The sequence below is a fragment of the Epinephelus fuscoguttatus genome, linkage group LG8, assembly GCF_011397635.1.
Source record: "Epinephelus fuscoguttatus linkage group LG8, E.fuscoguttatus.final_Chr_v1".
In the NCBI taxonomy this organism is placed as follows: domain Eukaryota; kingdom Metazoa; phylum Chordata; class Actinopteri; order Perciformes; family Serranidae; genus Epinephelus; species Epinephelus fuscoguttatus.
Window position 1 is genome coordinate 26605532 of NC_064759.1, and position 25667 is coordinate 26631198.

At 41.5% G+C, this 25667-nt stretch overlaps 1 protein-coding gene across 2 annotated transcripts; it reads left to right on the plus strand.

Moving 5' to 3' along the window:
- The first annotated feature begins 4107 nt into the window (after positions 1-4107).
- LOC125893800 (uncharacterized) lies at positions 4108-19822 on the plus strand. 2 transcript variants are annotated; one of them, XM_049584719.1, is made up of 10 exons: positions 4108-4138; positions 5577-5641; positions 5858-6140; positions 6369-6532; positions 6669-6951; positions 7179-7342; positions 7479-7761; positions 17568-17731; positions 17868-18150; positions 19372-19822. In XM_049584719.1, exons 2-10 carry the CDS (start codon positions 5578-5580, stop codon positions 19544-19546), a joined length of 1863 nt encoding a protein of 620 aa, XP_049440676.1. In that variant the 5' UTR covers positions 4108-4138; position 5577; the 3' UTR covers positions 19547-19822. The 2 variants fall into 2 exon arrangements, with proteins under 2 accessions (XP_049440676.1, XP_049440675.1); XM_049584718.1 differs by lacking the exon at positions 4108-4138 and adding an exon at positions 4139-4232.
- The last annotated feature ends 5845 nt before the right edge of the window (positions 19823-25667 follow it).

Genomic DNA, 25667 nt, shown 5'->3' on the forward strand with positions numbered 1-25667 from the left:
ATATGTGGTTGCCTAAGGCAGAGGGGCCGTGAGAGAATTTCCTGTCTAGATTGAAATTTTAAGATGGCTGCCTGACAGGTTTTCGCTCTCACACTCCATAAATTTGCTGCATTGTTAAGGGTTGTGCTGTAGCAAGCACGTATAGGAGGAACTTTTTATTTTCTTCTTCTTCTTTTTTGTAATAAAATCTTTTTAATATACAAGTGAAGACATGTCAGAGGTGGTCACTTCTTTTCTTTTTTGTTTATAATATTTTTTATTGAGCATTTGTAGCATCATACGCAAAGATGCTTCCCAGTAAAGTTATGCATTTTACAAGTAGCCTATACCCAAGTTTTGTTTTTGTTTTTTTCTCTTTTAAAATCTTTTTAATAAAGAAAGTTTGTGCCTCATATTATAATAACATTTATGAACGTTAGAACAAAAAAAGACCAGTCCTCTTTACTTATATTGATCTCTAAATCCTTCTCCCATTTACATCTAGTAACCTCTGTGCTTGTAGACGAGCTTTCTAATAGAGATTTGTATACTTCAGAGGTACATTTAAGAGTTCTTCCGTCCTTATAAATGATGTCTTCTATTTTGGAGGGTGTAGGTTCCTTGAGTGTTTTGACTTGTCTGTATTATGTTATGAATTTAGAAAAACCTAAGTAAATGAGTAGAAGGTAAATTATATTTTGATTGTAACTGAGAAAAAGAGACAAATATACCATTATCAAAAAGATTTGTTATTTCCCTTATCCCCTTGTTGTACCATGATCTAAATGTATCATCAAAACAGGGTGCAAAATGTGGGTTTCTCCATATGGGAGTATGGGGGGAGAGACGCTCATTATAACTAATAAGTTTATGGGCACTCTTCCATATTTGTAAACTATTAATGATATTCGGGTTCTTAGTAATTTTCTTAACCTCTTGTAAACCTATGTAAGGTAAGTATTTCAGTTCATAAGGGCGAACATCATAGGACTCCACTCTTGCCCCTGCACTTACTGGACTGAGGAACCATTGTTTAATCTGGGCAAGCTGTGTTGAAAGAAAGTAAAATTTTAAGTTAAAAAGTTTAAACCACCAGCATTATACTGTATGGGAGCTGTAAAACCAGCCAGCTAATCCTTGATAATTTGTTCTCCCACATAAAAAAGGAAAAGATGCTCTGCATTTGAAAAAAAAAAAAAAAAAAAAAGATGGCGGGGAATATGGAAGGTTTTAAAATAAAATTTGGGTAATATAGACATCTTAATTATATTAGTTTTACCCATAAAGGAGATAGGAAGTAAGTTCATTCTTTTCAAGTCATTTGTAACCTTATCAATGAGTGGGAAGTAATTAAGTTCATTCATTCATCTTCTAACCGCTTCATCCTCTTGAGGGTCGCGGGGGGGCTGGAGCCTATCCCAGCTGACATCGGGCGAGAGGCAGGGTACACCCTGGACAGGTCGCCAGACTATCGCAGGGCTGACACATAGAGACAGACAACCATTCATGCTCACATTCACACCTATGGACAATTTAGAGTTATCAATTAACCTAGTCCCCAATCTGCATGTCTTTGGACTGTGGGAGGAAGCTGGAGTGCCCGGAGAGAACCCACGCTGACACGGGGAGAACATGCAAACTCCGCACAGAAGGGCTCCCACGCCCGGGATCGAACCGGCAACCCTCTTGCTGTGAGGCGAGAGTGCTAACCACCACTCCACCGTGCCGCCCAAGTAATTAAGTTGATAAACATTTTCTATATTGCTGGGAATGTATATACCCAAATATTTCATATAGTCTGGGGACCATTTCAAATTAAACTTGCATTATACAACAGTTAGTTCCGGCCCTGCAATCTGATTGGTCGAGAGACAGTAAAACCGTGACGATATTGGAGTACAACATTATGGTTATTTCACTGTGTATGTATCACTCCGCCTCACAGCTGATTGCAATCAACAATCAAATCAAAACTGACGGTTAGTGTCAGTTAGGTCAGCAGTTGTGTTGCATCCCTGGAAAAGTATTTAAACAAACTTCCACCAGATGCAAATGCCCTTTATCTGAAGCCCAGGATGACAGCAGCTCACACAGACAATATCTGGTACACTAAAGATCCGCTGGGAATAAACTCACTCGCACAGATGCTGCCGAAAATGTGTAAAGAGGCGGGGACAACAGCCATCTACACCAATCACAGCCTCAGGGCGACTGCCATACAGAAGCTGTCAGATGCGGGTCTTGAAGCTAGGGAGATCATGACAGTGAGTGGGCACAGGTATGATGTTGTTTTAACGTAGCCTATGTGTAAAGTTAGTCTTCTAATTAGGAGTCGGGCCCTAAAATATAACTTTTGTCTTGCAGGTCTGAGAGCTCGTTAAAAAGCTACTGGAAGCCATCCATGGAGAGCAGAAAACGATGGAGCAACATACTGTCCGATCAGAAGGCAGAGTCGGCTGTGCCTGTGAAGCGAAAGTCCACCATGCAGTCACCAGAGACTTATTTCACCGGCTGCACATTTAATGGAAATGTGCAGATAAATGTGTATAAAGAGTAAGTGCCTGGCGCACCATGTTAGCGTTACATAGCAACAGTGACAGCAGGGTCCTGAGGGAACTATTTTTGTTGGCGGAAGACAAATAAAATGCTTAAATTATCTATTTTGTCCTCATTTTTCAACATTTCTTAATCAGCCTTGCTTATTTAACTGTTGAACTGTTGTATAAAAGCAACACGACTGTGATTCAGTCGGCCTCGTGCCTATGACTGAATCACAGCCGTGACGATATACGAGTATAACATCACTCTCTCTCATGTAGCTAAATGGTAAACAACAAACATGGCACCATACCGGTAAGGTAAGACAACACGTTTACATGTCATTTTCTATATGTTCTCTGACATTTATCCTAATGATATGAGGTGGTCTTTGTGGAGAAAAAGCTTGTTTAGTGGACTAACTTTGCACTTGAAAGGATGCCCGTTCACTTACGTTTTAACAGGTCTGACACTACAGCTGTATCTAGGCTAACGGCTAACATGCTAACTATTATTTCTATGTCACTAGTGACTTGAAACAAATTTAGGACAATAGGAGACGGGTTGAAATAAACGGAAATTTCCCTTTAACACTTTTTCACCTTAGGAGCTCTCTTAAGGCCTAAGATGCTTTGTGAATAACTTTTATCTTACCAAGGGAAAATTCTAAGAAAAATCTTGAGGAATTCTAAGATTTTTCTTAGAATGACGTCACTAAGAGCTACTTTTAGTCTTAGGATTCTTTGTGAATACGGGCCCAGGACACTAAAACTAAGGTGTGGCCCCGACACATGCAAATAGACAAAAAGACATCGAAATGAAAAAAACATCATCAGTTTCACAACTTACGTGCAAAATAATGAAACACACCACAAATATAGAACATACAACCAATGGACACATACGCTCAGTTGCCGTTCTATTAGCTACAGCTATGACTAAAACTAACGCAGTCTAATACAACAGTTCTGCGATACCTCCAGTGTTCAGGTTTTGTTGAAAGTGTTTTAGATGGGTGTTGATTCAACATGATCCTTTTGAAGACAGGCGTTTCTATGATTTTGTCCACACCGTTCATATCATTGAGGGTGGGCCAAATAAAGCAAACATCCGTCCCTACAGTTCACTACAGTTAAACACCACCATAAACTACATCCTGTAATGGGATCAATATTTGCAGTTTGATTTTCAAATGCAGACAGAACAACATCCAGTCAGTAATTGCTCATTTATCCTTAAACTAATTCAGAGTTGTAGTATTTATCAATCTTACGTTTGTTTTGTCACATATACGTATCTCTTCTCAAACTCCTTGCGCCAGAGTTCATGCACTATATTTAGTTGTGCATTGTCTCAACTACCTAGCACATATGTCAACCATTATTTGAGCAAAGGGTGTGCCCTCTGGAAAAAGACACCATGGACAACAGTATCATATGATGAGACAGGCACATTGGGCATTTAAGCGGATACAAAAACAACACTTGTTTGAATAGACTGACAATTAGAGTGATAAAGAGTTGCCTGTCATGCCTGCCACCTGCACAGTGACATAAAAGTAATTGCTCTCCAGGCACGCATATAGATCGCAGCTGCTTCTAGGGAGTCAGAGAGCTTCCAGGTAGGTCCTTGGTGGAATTACTGATCGTTCGTCTTTTATTCTCTAATAATTTCACTAAAAAAGGAAATCAGGTACCACTTTACATTACAGCTTGGTAAGTGTTAAAATAACAATATATAAATATAATGGGACCAACATACACTGATAATCAAGTGATACTGATGTTAATAATCATGTTAATTTTAGTCCAGTTTTTGTTCTTCCTATTTTTCTTTTCAATGTTTATTCATATTTGGGACCTTGATGTGTTGATCGTGATGTCTATAAGGACAGGTTAAATCTACTTTGTGTCAGTTGAATGTTTTGTCTGAAAATGCTCTAGGTGGGAGGGAGTTTATTTTGGAGAGAAAAAGACCCTGCATCATTTGGCATATAGATAGCATATAGACAAGCATTACTTTGATTATGAATTATTGAGGATTTAGAAGAAGGGTAGTAGGAAGAACTCTGTTGTTCTTGGTTCTGACGTTAAGCCATTTAAAAAGAGTCCAGGCTAGGGCTTTAATTATACGTTATTTGTATATGCATAGATGATGTGCTCTGAACAGATATAAAAAAAAACATGAGAATTTTTGCAGTAATGTTCCTGCTCCACCAACACTTCCAGTCTTCCCATCGATTCCACACAATTTACCACAAACCAAACACCATTTCTTTTCAGAGTCATAACTCTGAAACACATAGTCATATTTAAACACATAGTCACATCCTCAGTGCTTTTTTTATCAGGGTTTACTGGGTTAGTTATTAAGTGTGGGACTTATGTTCCACAGGTGTTATTTTTACATCACACCTCCCATATTAAAAATTGTCACAGTGCCTAACTTGACAAGCTGAAGTTAGGGACTGTCTCATGTTTGAATGCCATCGGACCAGGGCAAGTTTTCAAGTTTTTCAATAGCTTTCTTATTCTTTAAATGTATATTTTGTTTAGACTTACTTTTCTTCGGTTGAAGGTGAGGTTCAAAAACAAATTCTCTTTTATTATTTGTTTAATTAAGGTGCATGGCTAAAATATTACTTTATTTAGTTTGCAGAAAAGATAAATGTATGAGAACTAAAAATCTGATGCACCTTCAGTATACCTCAAACATGAATAGGGATATTCCTTTGACACAAACACAAATAAACAAGGTAGCTTTGCCTTACACCTCTAGTCGGAAACTAGAGAGCAGACACCTGATGTCTGGACCCCTCGTTGTTTCATGGAAGGGGAAGATGTGAGGTGCCAGAAAGAAATCAGGTTTATTTGGACATATATGAAAAAGGATGGAAATGATAATGTAAATGTAGCGGTCAGGTGTGGCTTTTTTCCTGATCAGGTTAGTTTGTGTTAAGAATGTATGTGCACATTATGTATATGCATGTGTAGAAATATATGTAGAGGCTTTAAAACAAAGGTTCAATAAGATTATTTGAGTGTCAACTTGCTTCACAGAATGATGACTCGAGCTGTGGTCTTTGTCTGGTTGGCTGTTTTAGGACAGACCAGTGGCCATTCTGGTGAGATTATTCTTTGAATTGGTTCAATGAAATTAATGATAATGATTTTTAGCATTTTACTACTGTAAAAGAGCAATTCTGAAGTTCTATGTCCAGGGATCACAGTGAGAGTTTAATCAAGTAATGACAACCGTTTCTTTAATACCTTTGGTCGAATCATCTGTGACTTGCTTTCCTCAAACTGTCTTCAATAACAAATGCTGTAACTTTGTCCAGGTACTAATATTGCTAGACATGGAAAAGCAACTCAGTCCTCCGTGGTGTGGGATGGCCCCCCTGAAAAGGCAATTGATGGAAATCGGGCAAGCATCTATGGACAAGGATCCTGTACCCACACACAAGGACAAACAAATCCATGGTGGAGACTGGACCTCCTGAGAACATATAAGATTAACACTGTCACCATCACCAACAGAGGAGATTGTTGCCACAATCGGCTTAATGGTGCTGAGATCCGCATTGGAAACTCTCTCAATGACAATGGCAATGCTAATCCCAGGTAACAGCACTTTCTATCTTATATTTGGTTTGAACATTTTTCACTGGTTGTGTATGTTACAGGAAATCAGTGCACTGGATATCTCACTGATTTTCTGACTGAAACCTATAGTTTTCACAGCAAAAGCATCATCACTATCCAAATACTACTGCTGGTGAGCACTATGCATAGTTTTTATCTGGTAACATAGTTTTACACCCAATCCTGTTTCATTTTCCTTTTCTTCAGGTGTGCCTCTATTAATTCTATCCCAGCTGGGACCTCACAAGCTTTTGTGTGTAATGAAATGGAGGGCCGGTATGTGAACATTGTGATTCCTGGAAGAACAGAATATCTGACACTGTGTGAGGTGGAAGTCACTGGTCAGCCTTCAGGAAACACTGCTCCAACTGGTGATTTGTACCACTCAAATTCTCCAATAACTTGCTAACTGCCTGTTCTTTAATGGCTTTGGTCAGATCAAAACATGTAAGACATCTGTGCCTTCTTGAAACTATCTTTAATAACAAATGCTGTAACTTTGTCCAGGTGCTAATATTGCTAGAGGTGGAAGAGTGACTCAGTCCTCCGTGGTGAGTGGTGGGGTCCCTGAAAGGGCCATTGATGGAGATCAGGCAAGCAACTGGAATCAAGGGTCCTGCACCCACACAAACCACGAAAGCAGACCATGGTGGAGACTGGACCTCCTGACGACATATAAGATTAACACCGTCACCATCACCAACAGAGGAGATTGTTGCCATGATCGGCTCAATGGTGCTGAGATCCGCATTGGAAACTCCCTCAATGACAATGGCAATGCTAATCCCAGGTAACAGCACTTTCTATCTTATATTTGGTTTGAACATTTTTCATTAGTGTGTATGTTACAGGAAATCAGTGCACTGTATATCACACTGATTTTCTGACTGAAACCTATAGTTTTCACAGCAAAAGCATCATCACTATCCAAACACTACTGCTGGTGAGCACTATGCATAGTTTTTATCTGGTAACATAGTTTTACACCCAATTCTGTTTCATTTTCCTTTTCTTCAGGTGTGCCTCTATTAATACTATCCCAGCCGGGACCTCACAAGCTTTTGTGTGTAATGAAATGGAGGGCCAGTATGTGAACATTGTGATTCCTGGAAGAACAGAATATCTGACACTGTGTGAGGTGGAAGTCACTGGTCAGCCTTCAGGAAACACTGATCCAACTGGTGATTTGTACCACTCAAATTCTCCAATAACTTGCTAACTGCCTGTTCTTTAATGGCTTTGGTCAGATCAAATCATGTAAGACATCTGTGCCTTCTTGAAACTATCTTTAATAACAAATGCTGTAACTTTGTCCAGGTGCTAATATTGCTAGAGGTGGAAGAGTGACTCAGTCCTCCGTGGTGAGTGGTGGGGTCGCTGAAAGGGCCATTGATGGAGATCAGGCAAGCAACTGGAATCAAGGGTCCTGCACCCACACAAACCACGAAAGCAGACCATGGTGGAGACTGGACCTCCTGAGAACATATAAGATTAACACTGTCACCATCACCAACAGAGGAGATTGTTGCCATGATCGGCTTAATGGTGCTGAGATCCGCATTGGAAACTCCCTCAATGACAATGGCAATGCTAATCCCAGGTAACAGCACTTTCTGTCATATGCTAGGTTTGAATATTTTACACTGGTTGTGGAAGTTAGAGGAAATCAGTGTACTGGATATTTACACCAATCAGCCAAAACATTAAAACAGTGCAATATTTCATAGAAAACCTTGGGTCCTGGTGGCTCCACCCACCCAACCACTGTTGCAAACTAAGTAAACCTCCTTATGACAGTGGCAATTGTTGATGGCATTGCCTCCCCAGCAGGATAATTCACCATGCCACACCACAAAAACTGCTCAGGAATGACCCGAGGAATGGGACAAAGAGCTCAAGGTGTTGACCTTGCCTCCAAATCCCCCAAATCCCAATCTGACCGCACACTTGAGGGACATGCTGGTACCCCAGAGGTATCCCCCCCATCCACGGTGGGTCCTCCTTGGACCAGACTTGGCTCTGACCTGTCAAGGCGTGAACACAGGACCTCAGGGGGTATGTCCAATAGTATCTGGCACCAACGCATTGGTTTCAGATCTTTTGGGTCCTGTGGGTTGTGAGGTGGGGTAACAACACGTCCCACAGATGTTTTTTTTTTTTTTAAGATATTTTTTTTGGGCATTTTTTTGCCTTTAATTGACAGGACAGTGAAGTGTGAAGGGGGGAGACACAGAGACATGCAGCAAAGGGCCACAGGCTGGACTTGAACCCGGGCCGCTGCGGCAACAGCCTTGTACATGGGGCGCCTGCTCTACCACTGAGCCACCGACGCCCCACGTCCCACAAATGTTTAATCAGACTGGGATTTGGGGAATTTGGATGCCAGGTCAATGCCTTGAGGTCTCTGTCATGTTCCTCGGGCCACTCCTGAGCAGTTTTTGTGGCATGGTGCATTGTCCTGCTGGGGGGCCAATGCTGCTGGGGAGTGCCGCTGCCATAAGGGTGGGGTATGTGCACTGGTGTTTAGGTGGGTGGAGCATGTCTGGTGACAACCACATGAATGTCAGAACCCAAAGTTTGCCAACAGAACATCGCATTGTAACAAGATGATCAATGTTGTTCACATCACCTGTCAGTGGTTTTAATGTTTTGGCTGATCAGCGTACGTAATTTTCACACAAAAACCTATATTTTTCACAGTAAAAGCATCACCAGTATCTAAATAGTTATACTGGTGGGTTCTATGGATAGTTTTTGTCAGGAGACATAATTTCACTCATAATTCAGTTTTTCTTTCTTTTTTTTTCTTCAGATGTGCCATCATCTCTTCTATCGCAGCTGGGACCTCCAAAACCTTTGCATGTGATCTCATAGAAGGCCAATATGTGAACATTGTGATTCCTGGAAGAAAAGAATACTTGACACTGTGTGAGGTTGAAGTCACTGGGATAGAATCAGATGATTCCTTTGAACATCCTTATGGCTGAGTCTGATCTAATTCGTCATAGTCATGTCCACTTATTTTTAAAGCTAATCTTTCCATGCTTCTTCTCCTTTAATAGAATATTTGTACTTAGGGTCAGTGACTATTAAAACAAAGTTTGATAGTCAATTTATCACATTGTTAAGACACTTTCTGCAAGAGATTTTGTTGCTTCACAGTACAAGGAATTTAACATAACTTGCACTCAATTTACAGCAGCATTGATGAACAGTTGTTTGAGGTCCTCTAATATGATATGAATAAACTCTTCTGTATAGAAGTTTCCTGGGTTTATTGTTTGTGTGTACTTTAATAAAAACTGATAACCATCTCATATTTTTATGATACATATGAAACTGCTATCAGTAGCTGGCTAATTTAGCACAAGGGCTGTAAGCAGAGGCAAACAGTGAGCCTGATACTGTCCAGATGTTACCTACCTTTAGCCTATCAGCTAGTATTAAACTACCTGACCCCAGCCAATCAGGTTTGTGTCTTGGGCCTGTGTGTGTGTGTGTGTGTGTGTGTGTGTGTGTGTGTGTGTGTGTGTGTGTGTGTGTGTGTGTGTGTGTGTGTGTGTGTGTGTGTGTGAAACCTACTCTTTTTATATTATTTGTGCTGGCCAATTGCCTTAAAAAGGCACATACAACCTTCTCCTTATTGCCCTAAGGCTGTTGACAGTATTCCTACAGGCCTATGTTACTCTGGAACTGTAACAGAGCTACAATAATGTGTCACTAATGCTAGTATTCCAGTACACTTTATCTGTGAAACATTAAGATTGTATTGGCTTTGGCATAACACCACAAACACTGTCCAGCTGGCCACTACAGCCTTCAGGTCTGAGCAAGTTAGCAACTGGGTGCTAACATTGATCAACATTATCATTTCCAAAATTTCTTACAGTTTGACTATTTGTTTTTCATATGGGTACCTTCGGAGCATTAGGGAATGGTGATATGGAGAAAATCAAATATCACAATATTTTTGGCCAAATTCCTCAATGTCAATATTGCAGCACTATTGTAGGGTTGATTATTGGTGCGTTCATAAAAGATTTACACCGTAAAATTTTTGATAAAGAGGTAAAAAGTTGTAAAAGGCAAAGGACAGAACATCTTGAAAAAGTGTAGCAAGTTTAGAAAATTACATGACTTTACTGTAATGCAGCCTTTGAAACCAGGAAAACATAACACCTATGGTATTATGATGTCCAGAATCTAAGACAATATCTAGTCTCAAATCACTATCCATTAATATATTGCTCAGCTCAACAAAGAATCTCTTTCGAATAAATCTACATACAAACAACGTCACAGCAACACACGCACATATATTGTGGCAAGGATCACTGAGCAAAAGGAAAAAAACTGTTACCCAAATCCAAGCTACTGCTCTTGCTATTTAACTTTAATATTCACATGGTTTCTCTCAGTATAACATACTCCATTACATTGCTCCACCATGTGGGTCTACAATCAAGGCTAGCCACATTAGCCATGCAACATGCTAATGCTCAATTTAGCAGATTTACCTGCAAAACGAACAGTAAAATAACATGGCAGCATTTACAGCTTCCAAGTTTGAAGTTAGGTCATGAACAGTCTGTATTGAATCATTCTTAAAGTTCAGTTTTGAAGGGAATCCTGCTCACTGGTCCTAGTTAAGAAATAGTTTTCCAATTGTTGCGGACACATTTTAGTGAAAATTAAATTAAATCTTCACATCCTCAGATGATGGAAATATAGGAAACCTGTCTGTTGGTTCTTGCATCTGACAACAGAACAAGTAGTGTGCTTTCCTCATACCATGTTGCCATATCCACAATATAGAAAATAACACATGGTAAATTTACTTGGTAGGCCCACTCTATGGGCAGAGATAGTCACCTAACTGGAGTGGGTTCACTGTTTCTGTGAACTCCACAGGACATATATATAAGTGCTGCAAGTGCTGCAAGTCTGACTAGCTTGTTGATACAAAAGCTATTTTCTTTTCTAATACTTGAGGGTCTCTAGACCCACCGGGGACCAATATTTATGTTGAGAAGTGCTCTTTTTATTCAGTGCTTTAGTGCTTACCAGCCGTGCTAATTTGCTGTTATTGAATGTTTGCACTGTGTTGTTTTGAAATCTTGTTACTCAGTAATTATCATTCAGATGTAACTGTGTTTAAAGAAAGCAGTCAAAGTGTATTTAGTAAGTGTGACAGCAAAACACGAAATGCTGCCTGTCTAATTACTAGGGTTTGGTTTTATTTGGGTTTGTTCCAATACCAGGTGCCAAAACAAATGGTATAGGTGCCTTAATAGTGCCTGAACCAATACTTAAAAATATAAATAAGGCACAAAATGACAGTCAAGGACATTAAAGACTGGCTTTTGATTAAAAAGACAAAATTTAAAGAGGCAACAGACAGCATCTTTTGCTAAATATATATGAAAATAATGTGGGTTGCACAGGGTAGTGGCCACAGTAAAATCCGACTATCAGCGTTTACATAGGTTAGGCTTAGTGGCTTTGCAATAAGCTTCTGCCACCGGTGCAGAAGTTTCGCGGAAAAAATCTGCTTTACGGCAGGAAACACGTCATGTATTGCAAAACTGGTCAGTCAGCCAATCAGGGACTGGAGCTGGTCCTTATGAGGAGTTGGGCATAAGATAGTTGAGTCACAAGCACAATGGCAGACGGACAAAGTTTGGAGACAAGTGAAAAACGGCCTAGCAAAAGAAAACAAGCTCCTCTGTCTGAGGAGGCAAAGAAGAGCAAAAAGGAGAGTGATAAAAGAAGAGGAAAAACAAGAGTAAACCTCAGTCAGGCGGTCAAGAGATGGAGGGAGCTCCGTGACCAAAGAGGCTTCAAAACCCATGTCCAGCTAGCTTTCTTTCTAATGGATCAGTAAGTAACATGGCTAAATGTTAGCTAGACGAGAAAGGACTGTACTGTCCTGGCTGCTAGTTAACTCCTAGCTGGCCAGCATCGCAAATTGCCGCAACCAGGGACCGGGTAGTGAGTGTTGGTCGGCTGACATCCTCGTTGCCATTCTACGGCAGCCCTTGGACAGTGATATCTCCCTCCCTTCTGTTCTCTTCTCACGGTGGCAGCTATCGACTGACATCGCCCAGCTAAGTTACGCCCAGCTAAGTGAACACTTAACTCTGTTTCCTATTCAATTTGAGCTCCAACTGGCCGCATCGTTTCCATACGGTACCGTTTATTCTAGAATTGGGACTGTTTACGTATTGGTGCATATTGGTATAATTCCACTTTAGAACATGGCACTCTTAAATACTTGATTCTGATTGGTTAATCAACAAAATTCTGGGGTGTTTATTTCTTGAGATATCACCGCTGCTCTGCTGCTCCATTGCTAGGGACGGCATAGCAACGGCCTTAGACTGAGGAGCATCAAAATCAGTTAACGTTAATCCACACAGCTCTCCCAAGCTGGCCTGGAGAGCAGGGAGATCATGTCGGTCACTGGCCATAAATGTGAGGGCAGCATTCGCAGCTATTGGGCACCTAGTCTCTACATACAGACTCTACATTTAGTGAATGTAGAGTCTGTAGGCAAACCCCGGAGATCTTCCCTCTGGAAGAAGAGTGGAAGAGCCCTGGTTTCTTGGGCTCTTCCTCTGAAACTTTGCCATGTTATACATCAAGGCAGGGTCAAACTGTGCTCCATAGCTCTCATCCAGGCTCCTGAGCTCTGCTTCAGAAATGTCTGCTTGAATTGTGGGAACAGTTGAGAATCTGGCAATGCAACAAACAGCAGCCTTTTGTGATCGTAACCTTGATGCTGACTGAACTGTACATCTAAGATCTTATTGTGTAAGATTCCGGAGAGCACATCAGTCAAAAATACCAATGAAGGCAAAAAGAAAAAAAAAAGAAGACGTCAAAGCTTCTCAAATGTGATAAGTGTCCTGATGCACAGTGTACTGACTCTTTTGTCATGGACCGCAAACACCAGCCTGGAGTTAAAGTTCCACCTCACCTGAGAGACTCGTGGCAGCCTTCTCTCACAAAACTCATCCAGTCCTGATGCCATTACAGCAGCTCCAAGCTACTAACCTTGTTTTGCAATCGTAGCTGTCCAACACTTTGAGCACTAAAGCAGCCAGTTGGGCTCAGTTTTTATCTGTTACATCCTCAGACTTTAAAAATCTCTCTTTCACACCCATTTCAGTAACGTACTTGATGACAATTGACAGCTGAACGGTATTGCTGGGGTTGGTATTCTCATCAACTATAACTGCCACAAACTCTTTTTTTGATGACATCTTTAAGCATCAGAACAGAGATGGAGATATTTCTTGCTATCCCAAAAAGATGACACAATCAATAAGGCGCTTCAGTACTGGTTGTGCAGGCTTGTCTCCCATCTCCGCTGCTCATCAAGTTTTAAATTCACCCTGGACTCACCAAACATCTTGACGCACTGAGGCCTGATGTTTGATGGCTGCCTTGGTGAAGCTGTTGAGGCTGCTAAACTAGTGCTTTTCCAGGTACCCTCATTAGTATTAAAAAGTAAACAGATCCAGCAAAATAGCTTTTTCCACTCTGTGCTAACTGTAAGCCACTCAAGGCGGTTGTAGTTGCTCTGGGTGAACGACTACACAAAACTTACCTTGATAAGCTCAACCAGTTTAAGTGTAGGTGTTCCTCTAGTAATTATTTCCTTCTGTTCTCCAAATGGTTGCCTTGAAAAAGGGACTTGAAGTAGGTTCTGTTTGGATTTTGGATTTGAGTTCATTGTATTATCCTGGTTGGTTTATGGCCCCAGGTGTTTTTGGTTATTTGGTTTGGTTTGTTAGCCGCTTAGGAGAAGCATAGTTGAATGGGAGAGAATATTTCAAGATATCATCATCATCAAAAAAAAAAAAAAAAAAAAAAAATTTACTTATGAACAATCTGTCCCCTCATCTCTAAAATGATTGCTACACCTCTGGGGCTGTATTCACAAAAATTCTAAGAATCCTCTCAGAGAGCTCCTAACATAGCCTTAAGACTTTTAGTGAGGAGTCCTAGCTTAGCAGTGATTCAGAAAAGTTCTCTTATTAATTACAAAATGTGCACACAGAAATAGTAATGTTTGTTCAGTCATTGAGTTTATAGACTTTACAAACATCAGATTTGTCTAAACGGTGATATAGTGACGTGAAAAATGTGATATACATACACATGTATGTGTGTATATATATATATATATATATATATATATATATAGTTAAACTCTGCTGGTTTTCTACCTGGAAGTATTTGTAAACAACAAGGCGATTCCCTGGGGCACCGCCGGAAGTGAAGGGGTTGAGCGATTCTCGAGGCCCCTGCACTTCCGTTAGTCGAAAAACTACGGGCAGTGCCTCCAGAGGTAAAGGAAGAAAAAAAAACCGATGGATTTCCAGATTGCTGCTGCACTGATTCATTTTTTTCAGTTTTCCAAATATTGTGATCATTTTATTTCTGGTGTTATAGCATCAGGTGGGAAAAGTAAGCTCATCCCTGATGAGGTCAACCACAAACATTATCCCTGCGGTAGCGTCTTATTAAATCACTGTCGTTCAATATACGGAGAATATCTCTCCTTCCTCTCTCTCTTTACTTTCTGTCTCTCCTCTTAAAGGGAAATTTTGGTTTATTTCAACCTGTCTCCTATCGTCCTAAATTTGTTTCAAGTCACTAGTGACATAGAAATAATAGTTAGCATGTTAGCCGTTAGCCTAGATACAGCCGTAGCGTCAGACCTGTTAAAACGTAATTGAACGGGCATCCTTTCAAGTGCAAAGTTAGTCCACTAAACAAGCTTTTTCTCCACAAAGACCGCCTCATATCGTTAGGATAAATGTCAGAGAACATATAGAAAACGACATGTAAACGTGTGGTGCCATGTTTGTTGTTTACCATTTAGCTAAGGCTGCAACCGGTCCCATTCCTTGCAACAGAGGTATTCCTCTTCTGTGGGCATTGGGGCACAGCATTCACAGGTAACGTTACACCACCAATCTCCAGAGCTAAAGCCTTCCAGCAGCCATTCCTCCTCTGTCGTCCTCTACCTGTTGTGCCTCTCTCTCTCCTCCTCCGTTCTTCAATTTCATGAAGCTCTTCGTCAGTGTATTCTGGCTCAAATAAATAAGGGCGGCCATAAAAATCTGCAAAATCAAATTCCTCCTCCACAAAGTCGAAGTCTGGCAAAAAGTCAGCCATTATTCTATAAATCTTTCATAAAATAAATTAATGAACCTTTCAGGCTACTGTCCGGTTCTGCCTTGCAGTTGCTGTGGCTTGTTCTCGCGAGATTTCGGCTGCGCTTTGGGAAGCAGAGGTAAATGGTAAACACACCGTAAGGTAAGACAACAACTCTGAAGACCACCTAAATGTGGAATGTTAGTATATAGGCTTTCCACATCGAGAGGCGATGGCCGCCCTTATTTATTTGAGCCAGAATACACTGACGAAGAGCTTCGTGAAACTGAAGAAGAGGGATACCTCTGTCGCAAGGAATGGGACCGGTTGCAGCCTTAGCTAAATGGTAAACATCAAACATGGCACCACACCGGTAAGGTAAGACAACACGTTTACATGTCATTTTCTATATGTTCTCTGACATTTATCCTAATGATATGAGGCGGTCTTTGTGGAGAAAACGTGACGTCACTAAGAGCTACTTTTGGTCTTAGGATTCTTTGTGAATACAGGCCCAGGACACTAAAACTAAGGTGTGGCCCCGACACATGCAAATAGACAAAAAGACATCGAAATGAAGAAAACATCATCAGTTTCACAGCTTACGTAAAAATAATGAAACACACCACAAATATAGAACATACAACCAATGGACACATACGCTCAGTTGCCGTTCTATTAGCTACAGCTATGACTAAAACTAATGCAGTCTAATACAACAGTTCTGCGATACCTCCATGCAACCTATGTTCAGGTTTTGTTGAAAGTGTTTTAGACAGGTGTTGATTCAACATGATCCTTTTGAAGACAGGCGTTTCTATGATTTTGTCCACACCGTTCATATCATTGAGGACACATGGATCACTACAGATGGACATGTTGGAGATATTTTGTGGATTCAATTTTGTGTTCTTGGACGTTAGTCTGGGGCGCCGTCTGCTATTAGGTGTGCTAGCCGCTCCCCCGCCGATCTCCGCAAAGGATGTGAGGACTCTAAAACTTCACCAGGGCCTCCATCGGCATATGGGTGAGTAGATAATGGCCGCATTTTCATTTTTGGGTGCACTATTCCTTTAAGAACATATGCGTACATTATGTATATGAATGTATATGCATGTGTAGAACTATATGTAGAGGCTTTAAAATAAAGGTTCAGTGAGATTATTTGAGTGTCAACTTGCTTCACAGAATGATGACTCGAGCTGTGGTCTTTGTCTGGTTGGCTGTTTTAGGACAGACCAGTGGCCATTCTGGTGAGATTATTCTTTAAATTGGTTCAGTGAAATTAATGATAATGATTTTTAGCATTTTACTACTGTAAAAGAGCAGTCTGAAGTTCTATGTCCAGGGATCACAGTGAGAGTTTAATCAAGTAATGACAACCGTTTCTTTAATACCTTTGGTCGAATCATCTGTGACTTGCTTTCCTCAAACTGTCTTCAATAACAAATGCTGTAACTTTGTCTAGGTACTAATATTGCTAGACATGGAAAAGCAACTCAGTCCTCCGTGGTGTGGGATGGCCCCCCTGAAAAGGCAATTGATGGAAATCAGGCAAGCATCTATGGACAAGGATCCTGCACCCACACACAAGGACAAAGAAAACCATGGTGGAGACTGGACCTCCTGAGGGCATATAAGATTAACACTGTCACCATCACCAACAGAAAAGATTGTTGCCACGGTAGGCTTAATGGTGCTGAGATCCGCAGGTAACAGCACTTTCTATCTTATATTTGGTTTGAACATTTTTCATTGGTTGTGTAGGCATGCATAGTTACTATGCATAGTTTTTATCTGGTAACATAGTTCATTCATTCATTCATCTTCTAACCGCTTCATCCTCTTGAGGGTCGCGGGGGGGCTGGAGCCTATCCCAGCTGACATCGGGCGAGAGGCAGGGTACACCCTGGACAGGTCGCCAGACTATCACAGGGCTGACACATAGAGACAAACAACCATTCACACTCACATTCACACCTACGGACAATTTAGAGTTATCAATTAACCTAGTCCCCAATCTGCATGTCTTTGGACTGTGGGAGGAAGCCGGAGTGCCCGGAGAGAACCCACGCTGACACGGGGAGAACATGCAAACTCCACACAGAAGGGCTTCCACGCCCGGGATCGAACCGGCAACCCTCTTGCTGTGAGACGAGAGTGCTAACCACCACTCCACCGTGCCGCCCCGGTAACATAGTTTTACACCCAATTCTGTTTCATTTTCTTTTTCTTCAGGTGTGCTGTTATCCATTCTATCCCAGCTGGAACCTCACAAACTTTTGTGTGTAATGAAATGGAGGGCCGGTATGTGAACATTGTGATTCCTGGAAGAACAGAATATCTGACACTGTGTGAGGTGGAAGTCACTGGTCAGCCTTCAGGAAACACTGATCCAACTGGTGATTTGTACCACTCAAATTCTCCAATAACTTGCTAACTGCCTGTTCTTTAATGGCTTTGGTCAGATCAAAACATGCAAGACATCTGTGCCTTCTTGAAACTATCTTTAATAACAAATGCTGTAACTTTGTCCAGGTGCTAATATTGCTAGAGGTGGAAGAGTGACTCAGTCCTCCGTGGTGAGTGGTGGGGTCGCTGAAAGGGCCATTGATGGAGATCAGGCAAGCAACTGGAATCAAGGGTCCTGCACCCACACAAACCACGAAAGCAGACCATGGTGGAGACTGGACCTCCTGAGAACATATAAGATTAACACTGTCACCATCACCAACAGAGGAGATTGTTGCCACGATCGGCTTAATGGTGCTGAGATCCGCATTGGAAACTCCCTCAATGACAATGGCAATGCTAATCCCAGGTAACAGCACTTTCTGTCATATGCTAGGTTTGAATATTTTACACTGGTTGTGGAAGTTAGAGGAAATCAGTGTACTGGATATTTACACCAATCAGCCAAAACATTAAAACAGTGCAATATTTCATAGAAAACCTTGGGTCCTGGTGGCTCCACCCACCCAACCACTGTTGCAAACCAAGTAAACCTCCTTATGACAGTGGCAGTTGTTGATGGCATTGCCTCCCCAGCAGGATAATTCACCATGCCACACCACAAAAACTGCTCAGGAATGACCCGAGGAATGGGACAAAGAGCTCAAGGTGTTGACCTTGCCTCCAAATCCCCCAAATCCCAATCTGACCGCACACTTGAGGGACATGCTGGTACCCCAGAGGTATCCCCCCATCCACGGTGGGTCCTCCTTGGACCAGACTTGGCTCTGACCTGTCAAGGCGTGAACACAGGACCTCAGGGGGTATGTCCAATAGTATCTGGCACCAACGCGTTGGCTTCAGATCTTTTGGGTCCTGTGGGTTGTGAGGTGGGGTAACAACACGTCCCACAGATGTTTTTTTTTTTTTTTTTTTAAGATTTTTTTTTTGGGCATTTTTTTGCCTTTAATTGACAGGACAGTGAAGTGTGAAGGGGGGAGACACAGAGACATGCAGCAAAGGGCCACAGGCTGGACTTGAACCCGGGCTGCTGCGGCAACAGCCTTGTACATGGGGCGCCTGCTCTACCACTAAGCCACCGACACCCCACGTCCCGCAAATGTTTAATCAGACTGGGATTTGGGGAATTTGGATGCCAGGTCAATGCCTTGAGGTCTCTGTCATGTTCCTCGGGCCACTCCTGAGCAGTTTTTGTGGCATGGTGCATTGTCCTGCTGGGGGGCCAATGCTGCTGGGGAGTGCCGCTGCCATAAGGGTGGGGTACCTGGTCTGCACTGGTGTTTAGATGGGTGGAGCATGTCTGGTGACAACCACATGAATGTCAGAACCCAAAGTTTGCCAACAGAACATTGCATTGTAACAAGATGATCAATGTTGTTCACATCACCTGTCAGTGGTTTTAATGTTTTGGCTGATCAGCGTACATAATTTTCACACAAAAACCTATATTTTTCACAGTAAAAGCATCACCAGTATCTAAATAGTTATACTGGTGGGTTCTATGGATAGTTTTTGTCAGGAGACATAATTTCACTCATAATTCAGTTTTTCTTTCTTTTTTTTTCTTCAGATGTGCCATCATCTCATCTATCGCAGCTGGGACCTCCAAAACCTTTGCATGTGATCTCATAGAAGGCCAATATGTGAACATTGTGATTCCTGGAAGAAAAGAATACTTGACACTGTGTGAGGTTGAAGTCACTGGGATAGAATCAGATGATTCCTTTGAACATCCTTATGGCTGAGTCTGATCTAATTCGTCATAGTCATGTCCACTTATTTTTAAAGCTAATCTTTCCATGCTTCTTCTCCTTTAATAGAATATTTGTACTTAGGGTCAGTGACTATTAAAACAAAGTTTGATAGTCAATTTATCACATTGTTAAGACACTTTCTGCAAGAGATTTTGTTGCTTCACAGTACAAGGAATTTAACATAACTTGCACTCAATTTACAGCAGCATTGATGAACAGTTGTTTGAGGTCCTCTAATATGATATGAATAAACTCTTCTGTATAGAAGTTTCCTGGGTTTATTGTTTGTGTGTACTTTAATAAAACTGATAACCATCTCATATTTTTATGATACATATGAAACTGCTATCAGTAGCTGGCTAATTTAGCACAAGGGCTGTAAGCAGAGGCAAACAGTGAGCCTGACACTGTCCAGATGTTACCTACCTTTAGCCTATCAGCTAGTATTAAACTACCTGACCCCAGCCAATCAGGTTTGTGTCTTGGGCCTGTGTGTGTGTGTGTGCGTGTGTGTGTGTGTGTGTGTGTGTGTGTGTGTGTGTGTGTGTGTGTGTGTGTGTGTGTGAAACCTACTCTTTTTATATTATTTGTGCTGGCCAATTGCCTTAAAAAGGCACATACAACCTTCTCCTTATTGCCCTAAGGCTGTTGACAGTATTCCTACAGGCCTATGTTACTCTGGAACTGTAACAGAGCTACAATAATGTGTCACTAATGCTAGTATTCCAGTACACTTTATCTGTGAAACATTAAGATTGTATTGGCTTTGGCATAACACCACAAACACTGTCCAGCTGGCCACTACAGCCTTCAGGTCTGAGCAAGTTAGCAACTGGGTGCTAACATTGATCAACATTATCATTTCCAAAATTTCTTACAGTTTGACTATTTGTTTTTCATATGGGTACCTTCGGAGCATTAGGGAATGGTGATATGGAGAAAATCAAATATCACAATATTTTTGGCCAAATTCCTCAATGTCAATATTGCAGCACTATTGTAGGGTTGATTATTGGTGCGTTCACAAAAGATTTACACCGTAAAATTTTTGATAAAGAGGTAAAAAGTTGTAAAAGGCAAAGGACAGAACATCTTGAAAAAGTGTAGCAAGTTTAGAAAATTACATGACTTTACTGTAATGCAGCCTTTGAAACCAGGAAAACATAACACCTATGGTATTATGATGTCCAGAATCTAAGACAATATCTAGTCTCAAATCACTATCCATTAATATATTGCTCAGCTCAACAAAGAATCTCTTTCGAATAAATCTACATACAAACAACGTCACAGCAACACACGCACATATATTGTGGCAAGGATCACTGAGCAAAAGGGAAAAAACTGTTACCCAAATCCAAGCTACTGCTCTTGCTATTTAACTTTAATATTCACATGGTTTCTCTCAGTATAACATACTCCATTACATTGCTCCACCATGTGGGTCTACAATCAAGGCTAGCCACATTAGCCATGCAACATGCTAATGCTCAATTTAGCAGATTTACCTGCAAAACGAACAGTAAAATAACATGGCAGCATTTACAGCTTCCAAGTTTGAAGTTAGGTCATGAACAGTCTGTATTGAATCATTCTTAAAGTTCAGTTTTGAAGGGAATCCTGCTCCGTACTGGTCCTAGTTAAGAAATAGTTTTCCAATTGTTGCGGACACATTTTAGTGAAAATTAAATTAAATCTTCACATCCTCAGATGATGGAAATATAGGGAAACCTGTCTGTTGGTTCTTGCATCTGACAACAGAACAAGTAGTGTGCTTTCCTCATACCATGTTGCCATATCCACAATATAGAAAATAACACATGGTAAATTAATTTACTTGGTAGGCCCACTCTATGGGCAGAGATAGTCACCTAACTGGAGTGGGTTCACCGTTTCTGTGAACTCCACAGGACATATATATAAGTGCTGCAAGTGCTGCAAGTCTGACTAGCTTGTTGGTACAAAAGCTATTTTCTTTTCTAATACTTGAGGGTCTCTAGACCCACCGGGGACCAATATTTATGTTGAGAAGTGCTCTTTTTATTCAGTGCTTTAGTGCTTACCAGCCATGCTAATTTGCTGTTATTGAATGTTTGCACTGTGTTGTTTTGAAATCTTGTTACTCAGTAATTATCATTCAGATGTAACTGTGTTTAAAGAAAGCAGTCAAAGTGTATTAAGTAAGTGTGACAGCAAAACACGAAATGCTGCCTGTCTAATTACTAGGGTTTGGTTTTATTTGGGTTTGTTCCAATACCAGGTGCCAAAACAAATGGTATAGGTGCCTTAATAGTGCCTGAACCAATACTTAAAAATATAAATAAGGCACAAAATGACAGTCAAGGACATTAAAGACTGGCTTTTTGATTAAAAAGACAAAATTTAAAGAGGCAACAGACAGCATCTTTTGCTAAATATATATGAAAATAATGTGGGTTGCACAGGGTAGTGGCCACAGTAAAATCCGACTATCAGCGTTTACATAGGTTAGGCTTAGTGGCTTTGCAATCTTTGTAATAAGCTTCTGCCACCGGTGCAGAAGTTTCGCGGAAAAAATCTGCTTTACGGCAGGAAACACGTCATGTATTGCAAAACTGGTCAGTCAGCCAATCAGGGACTGGAGCTGGTCCTTATGAGGAGTTGGGCATAAGATAGTTGAGTCACAAGCACAATGGCAGACGGACAAAGTTTGGAGACAAGTGAAAAACGGCCTAGCAAAAGAAAACAAGCTCCTCTGTCTGAGGAGGCAAAGAAGAGCAAAAAGGAGAGTGATAAAAGAAGAGGAAAAACAAGAGTAAACCTCAGTCAGGCGGTCAAGAGATGGAGGGAGCTCCGTGACCAAAGAGGCTTCAAAACCCATGTCCGAGACGAGAGAGGACTGTACTGTCCTGGCTGCTAGTTAACTCGTAGCTGGCCAGCATCGCAAATTGCCGCAACCAGGGACCGGTTAGCGAGTGTTGGTCGGCTGACATCCTCGTTGCCATTCTACGGCAGCCCTTGGACAGTGATATCCCCCTCCCTTCTGTTCTCTTCTCACGGTGGCAGCTATCGACTGACATCGCCCAGCTAAGTTACGCCCAGCTAAGTGAACACTTAACTCTGTTTCCTATTCAATTTGAGCTCCAACCAGCCGCATCGTTTCCATACGGTACCGTTTATTCTAGAATTGGGACTGTTTACATATTGGTGCATATTGGTATAATTCCACTTTAGAACATGGCACTCTTAAATACTTGATTCTGATTGGTCAATCAACAAAATTCTGGGGTGTTTATTTCTTGAGATATCACCACTGCTCTGCTGCTCCATTGCTAGGGACGGCATAGCAACGGCCTTAGACTGAGGAGCATCAAAATCAGTTAACGTTAATCCACACAGCTCTCCCAAGCTGGCCTGGAGAGCAGGGAGATCATGTCGGTCACTGGCCATAAATGTGAGGGCAGCATTCGCAGCTACTGGGCACCTAGTCTCTACATACAGACTCTACATTCAGTGAATGTAGAGTCTGTAGGCAAACCCCGGAGATCTTCCCTCTGGAAGAAGAGCGGAAGAGCCCTGGTTTCTTGGGCTCTTCCCCTGAAACTTTGCCATGTTATACATCAAGGCAGGGTCAAACTGCGCTCCATAGCTCTCGTCCAGGCTCCTGAGCTCTGCTTCAGAAATGTCTGCTTGAATTGTGGGAACAGTTGAGAATCTAGCAATGCAACAAACAGCAGCCTTTTGTGATCGTAACCTTGATGCTGACTGAACTGTACATCTAAGATCTTATTGTGTAAGATTCCAGAGAGCACATCAGTCAAAAATACCAATGAAGGCAAAAAGAAAAAAAAAAGAAGACGTCAAAGCTTCTCAAATGTGATAAGTGTCCTGATGCACAGTGTACTGACTCTTTTGTCATGGACCGCAAACACCAGCCTGGAGTTAAAGTTCCACCTCACCTGAGAGACTCGTGGCAGCCTTCTCTCGCAAAACTCATCCAGTAATTTGGTGCACATGTAAAAACATGTAAAATACGCATACAATCCTCCAAGATTTGAAAAAAAAAAACTTGAAGTTTTAATTTTTGATGTTCTCTGGAACATCACAAGATTTAATGTATGTGCATAACAGTGCATAAAAAGAGCCTGGGGGATCGATTCTTTAACACAAGCCTGTACTCCATCCAGTCCTGATGCCATTACAGCAGCTCCAAGCTACTAACCTTGTTTTGCAATCGTAGCTGTCCAACACTTTGAGCGCTAAAGCAGCCAGTTGGGCTCAGTTTTTATCTGTTACATCCTCAGACTTTAAAAATCTCTCTTTCACTCCCATTTCAGTAACGTACTTGATGACAATTGACAGCTGAACGGTATTGCTGGGGTCGGTATTCTCATCGACCATAACTGCCACAAACTCTTTTTTTGATGACATCTTTAAGCATCAGAACAGAGATGGAGATATTTCTTGCTATCCCAAAAAGATGACACAATCAATAAGGCGCTTCAGTACTGGTTGTGCAGGCTTGTCTCCCATCTCCGCTGCTCATCAAGTTTTAAATTCACCCTGGACTCACCAAACATCTTGACGCACTGAGGCCTGATGTTTGATGGCTGCCTTGGTGAAGCTGTTGAGGCTGCTAAAGTAGTGCTTTTCCAGGCATCCTCATTAGTATTAAAAAGTAAACAGATCCAGCAAAATAGCTTTTTCCACTCTGTGCTAACTGTAAGCCACTCAAGGTGGTTGTAGTTGCTCTGGGTGAATGACTACACAAAACTTACCTTGATAAGCTCAACCAGTTTAAGTGTAGGTGTTCCTCTAATAATTATTTCCTTCTGTTCTCCAAATGGTTGCCTTGAAAAAGGGACTTGAAGTAGGTTCTGTTTGGATTTTGGATTTGAGTTCATTGTATTATCCTGGTTGGTTTATGGCCCCAGGTGTTTTTGGTTATTTGGTTTGGTTTGTTAGCCGCTTAGGAGAAGCATAGTTGAATGGGAGAGAATATTTCAAGATATCATCATCATCACAAAAAAAAAAAAAAAAAAATTTTACTTATGAACAATCTGTCCCCTCATCTCTAAAATGATTGCTACGCCTCTGGGGCTGTATTCACAAAAATTCTAACTGTGCATTCACACCAAAAGCGTCATGAGCGTCATAAGCGGCCGGCAGCCATTCATTTTCAATGTACGCTTGCTACAAAGGGCGTCAGGGGCGTCGGCTGCAGCGAGCGGCGCGATGCCAGCGACCAGAGCGTCAAGTAGAAGTTGAGAGAAGCTGAACTTTATGAGCAGCGCCGCTGCCGAAGCAGCAGCCAATTGCAGACCGGGATTCGGGTACGGAGGTCTGGGCTCTCCCGGAGCTGTACGAGCCGGTGAAATTCACCGTGGAGTTGCCGGGTTTGCAGGACTCTGTGGACCCAGACGGCCCGACGGCTCCGGTCCCTGTGTTTCCTCAGCAAATACGCCGATGCAGTACAAAGCAGGCTTCCGAAAGTGCGATTAAAGAGCTCCCACTTATTTACCACCAATTACATTTCTCAGTGGTCCTACGTGCCAACAGGAGAGTAAAATCATAATTATAAAGGACTCTATATTGACTGTGTTTATTAGCGTTATTTTAATTGTGTAATGAAAGTCATGGATAATACAAAGTGAAGACATATATGATATATTTGTTCATCCTTGTAAAGTGAACAGCCGTGTCAGCCTTGATGGACACATCTGCAGCAGCCGGCCCCGCCCCTTTGGCCGCTGCAAGCGCCTGCTGGAGCTGCTGCCAAGCAGCGCGATGCCAGCGACCTGAGCGACCGCTGGCGCTCAGGTCGCTTTTGGTGTGAATGTACCATTAGAATCCTCTCAGAGAGCTCCTAACATAGCCTTAAGACTTTTAGTGAGGAGTCCTAGCTTAGCAGTGATTCAGAAAAGTTCTCTTATTAATTACAAAATGTGCACACAGAAATAGTAATGTTTGTTCAGTCATTGTGTTTATAGACTTTACAAACATCAGATTTGTCTAAACGGTGATATAGTGACGTGAAAAATGTGATATACATACACATGTATGTGTGTATGTATGTATGTATGTATACTTAAACTCTGCTGGTTTTCTACCTGGAAGTATTTGTAAACAACAA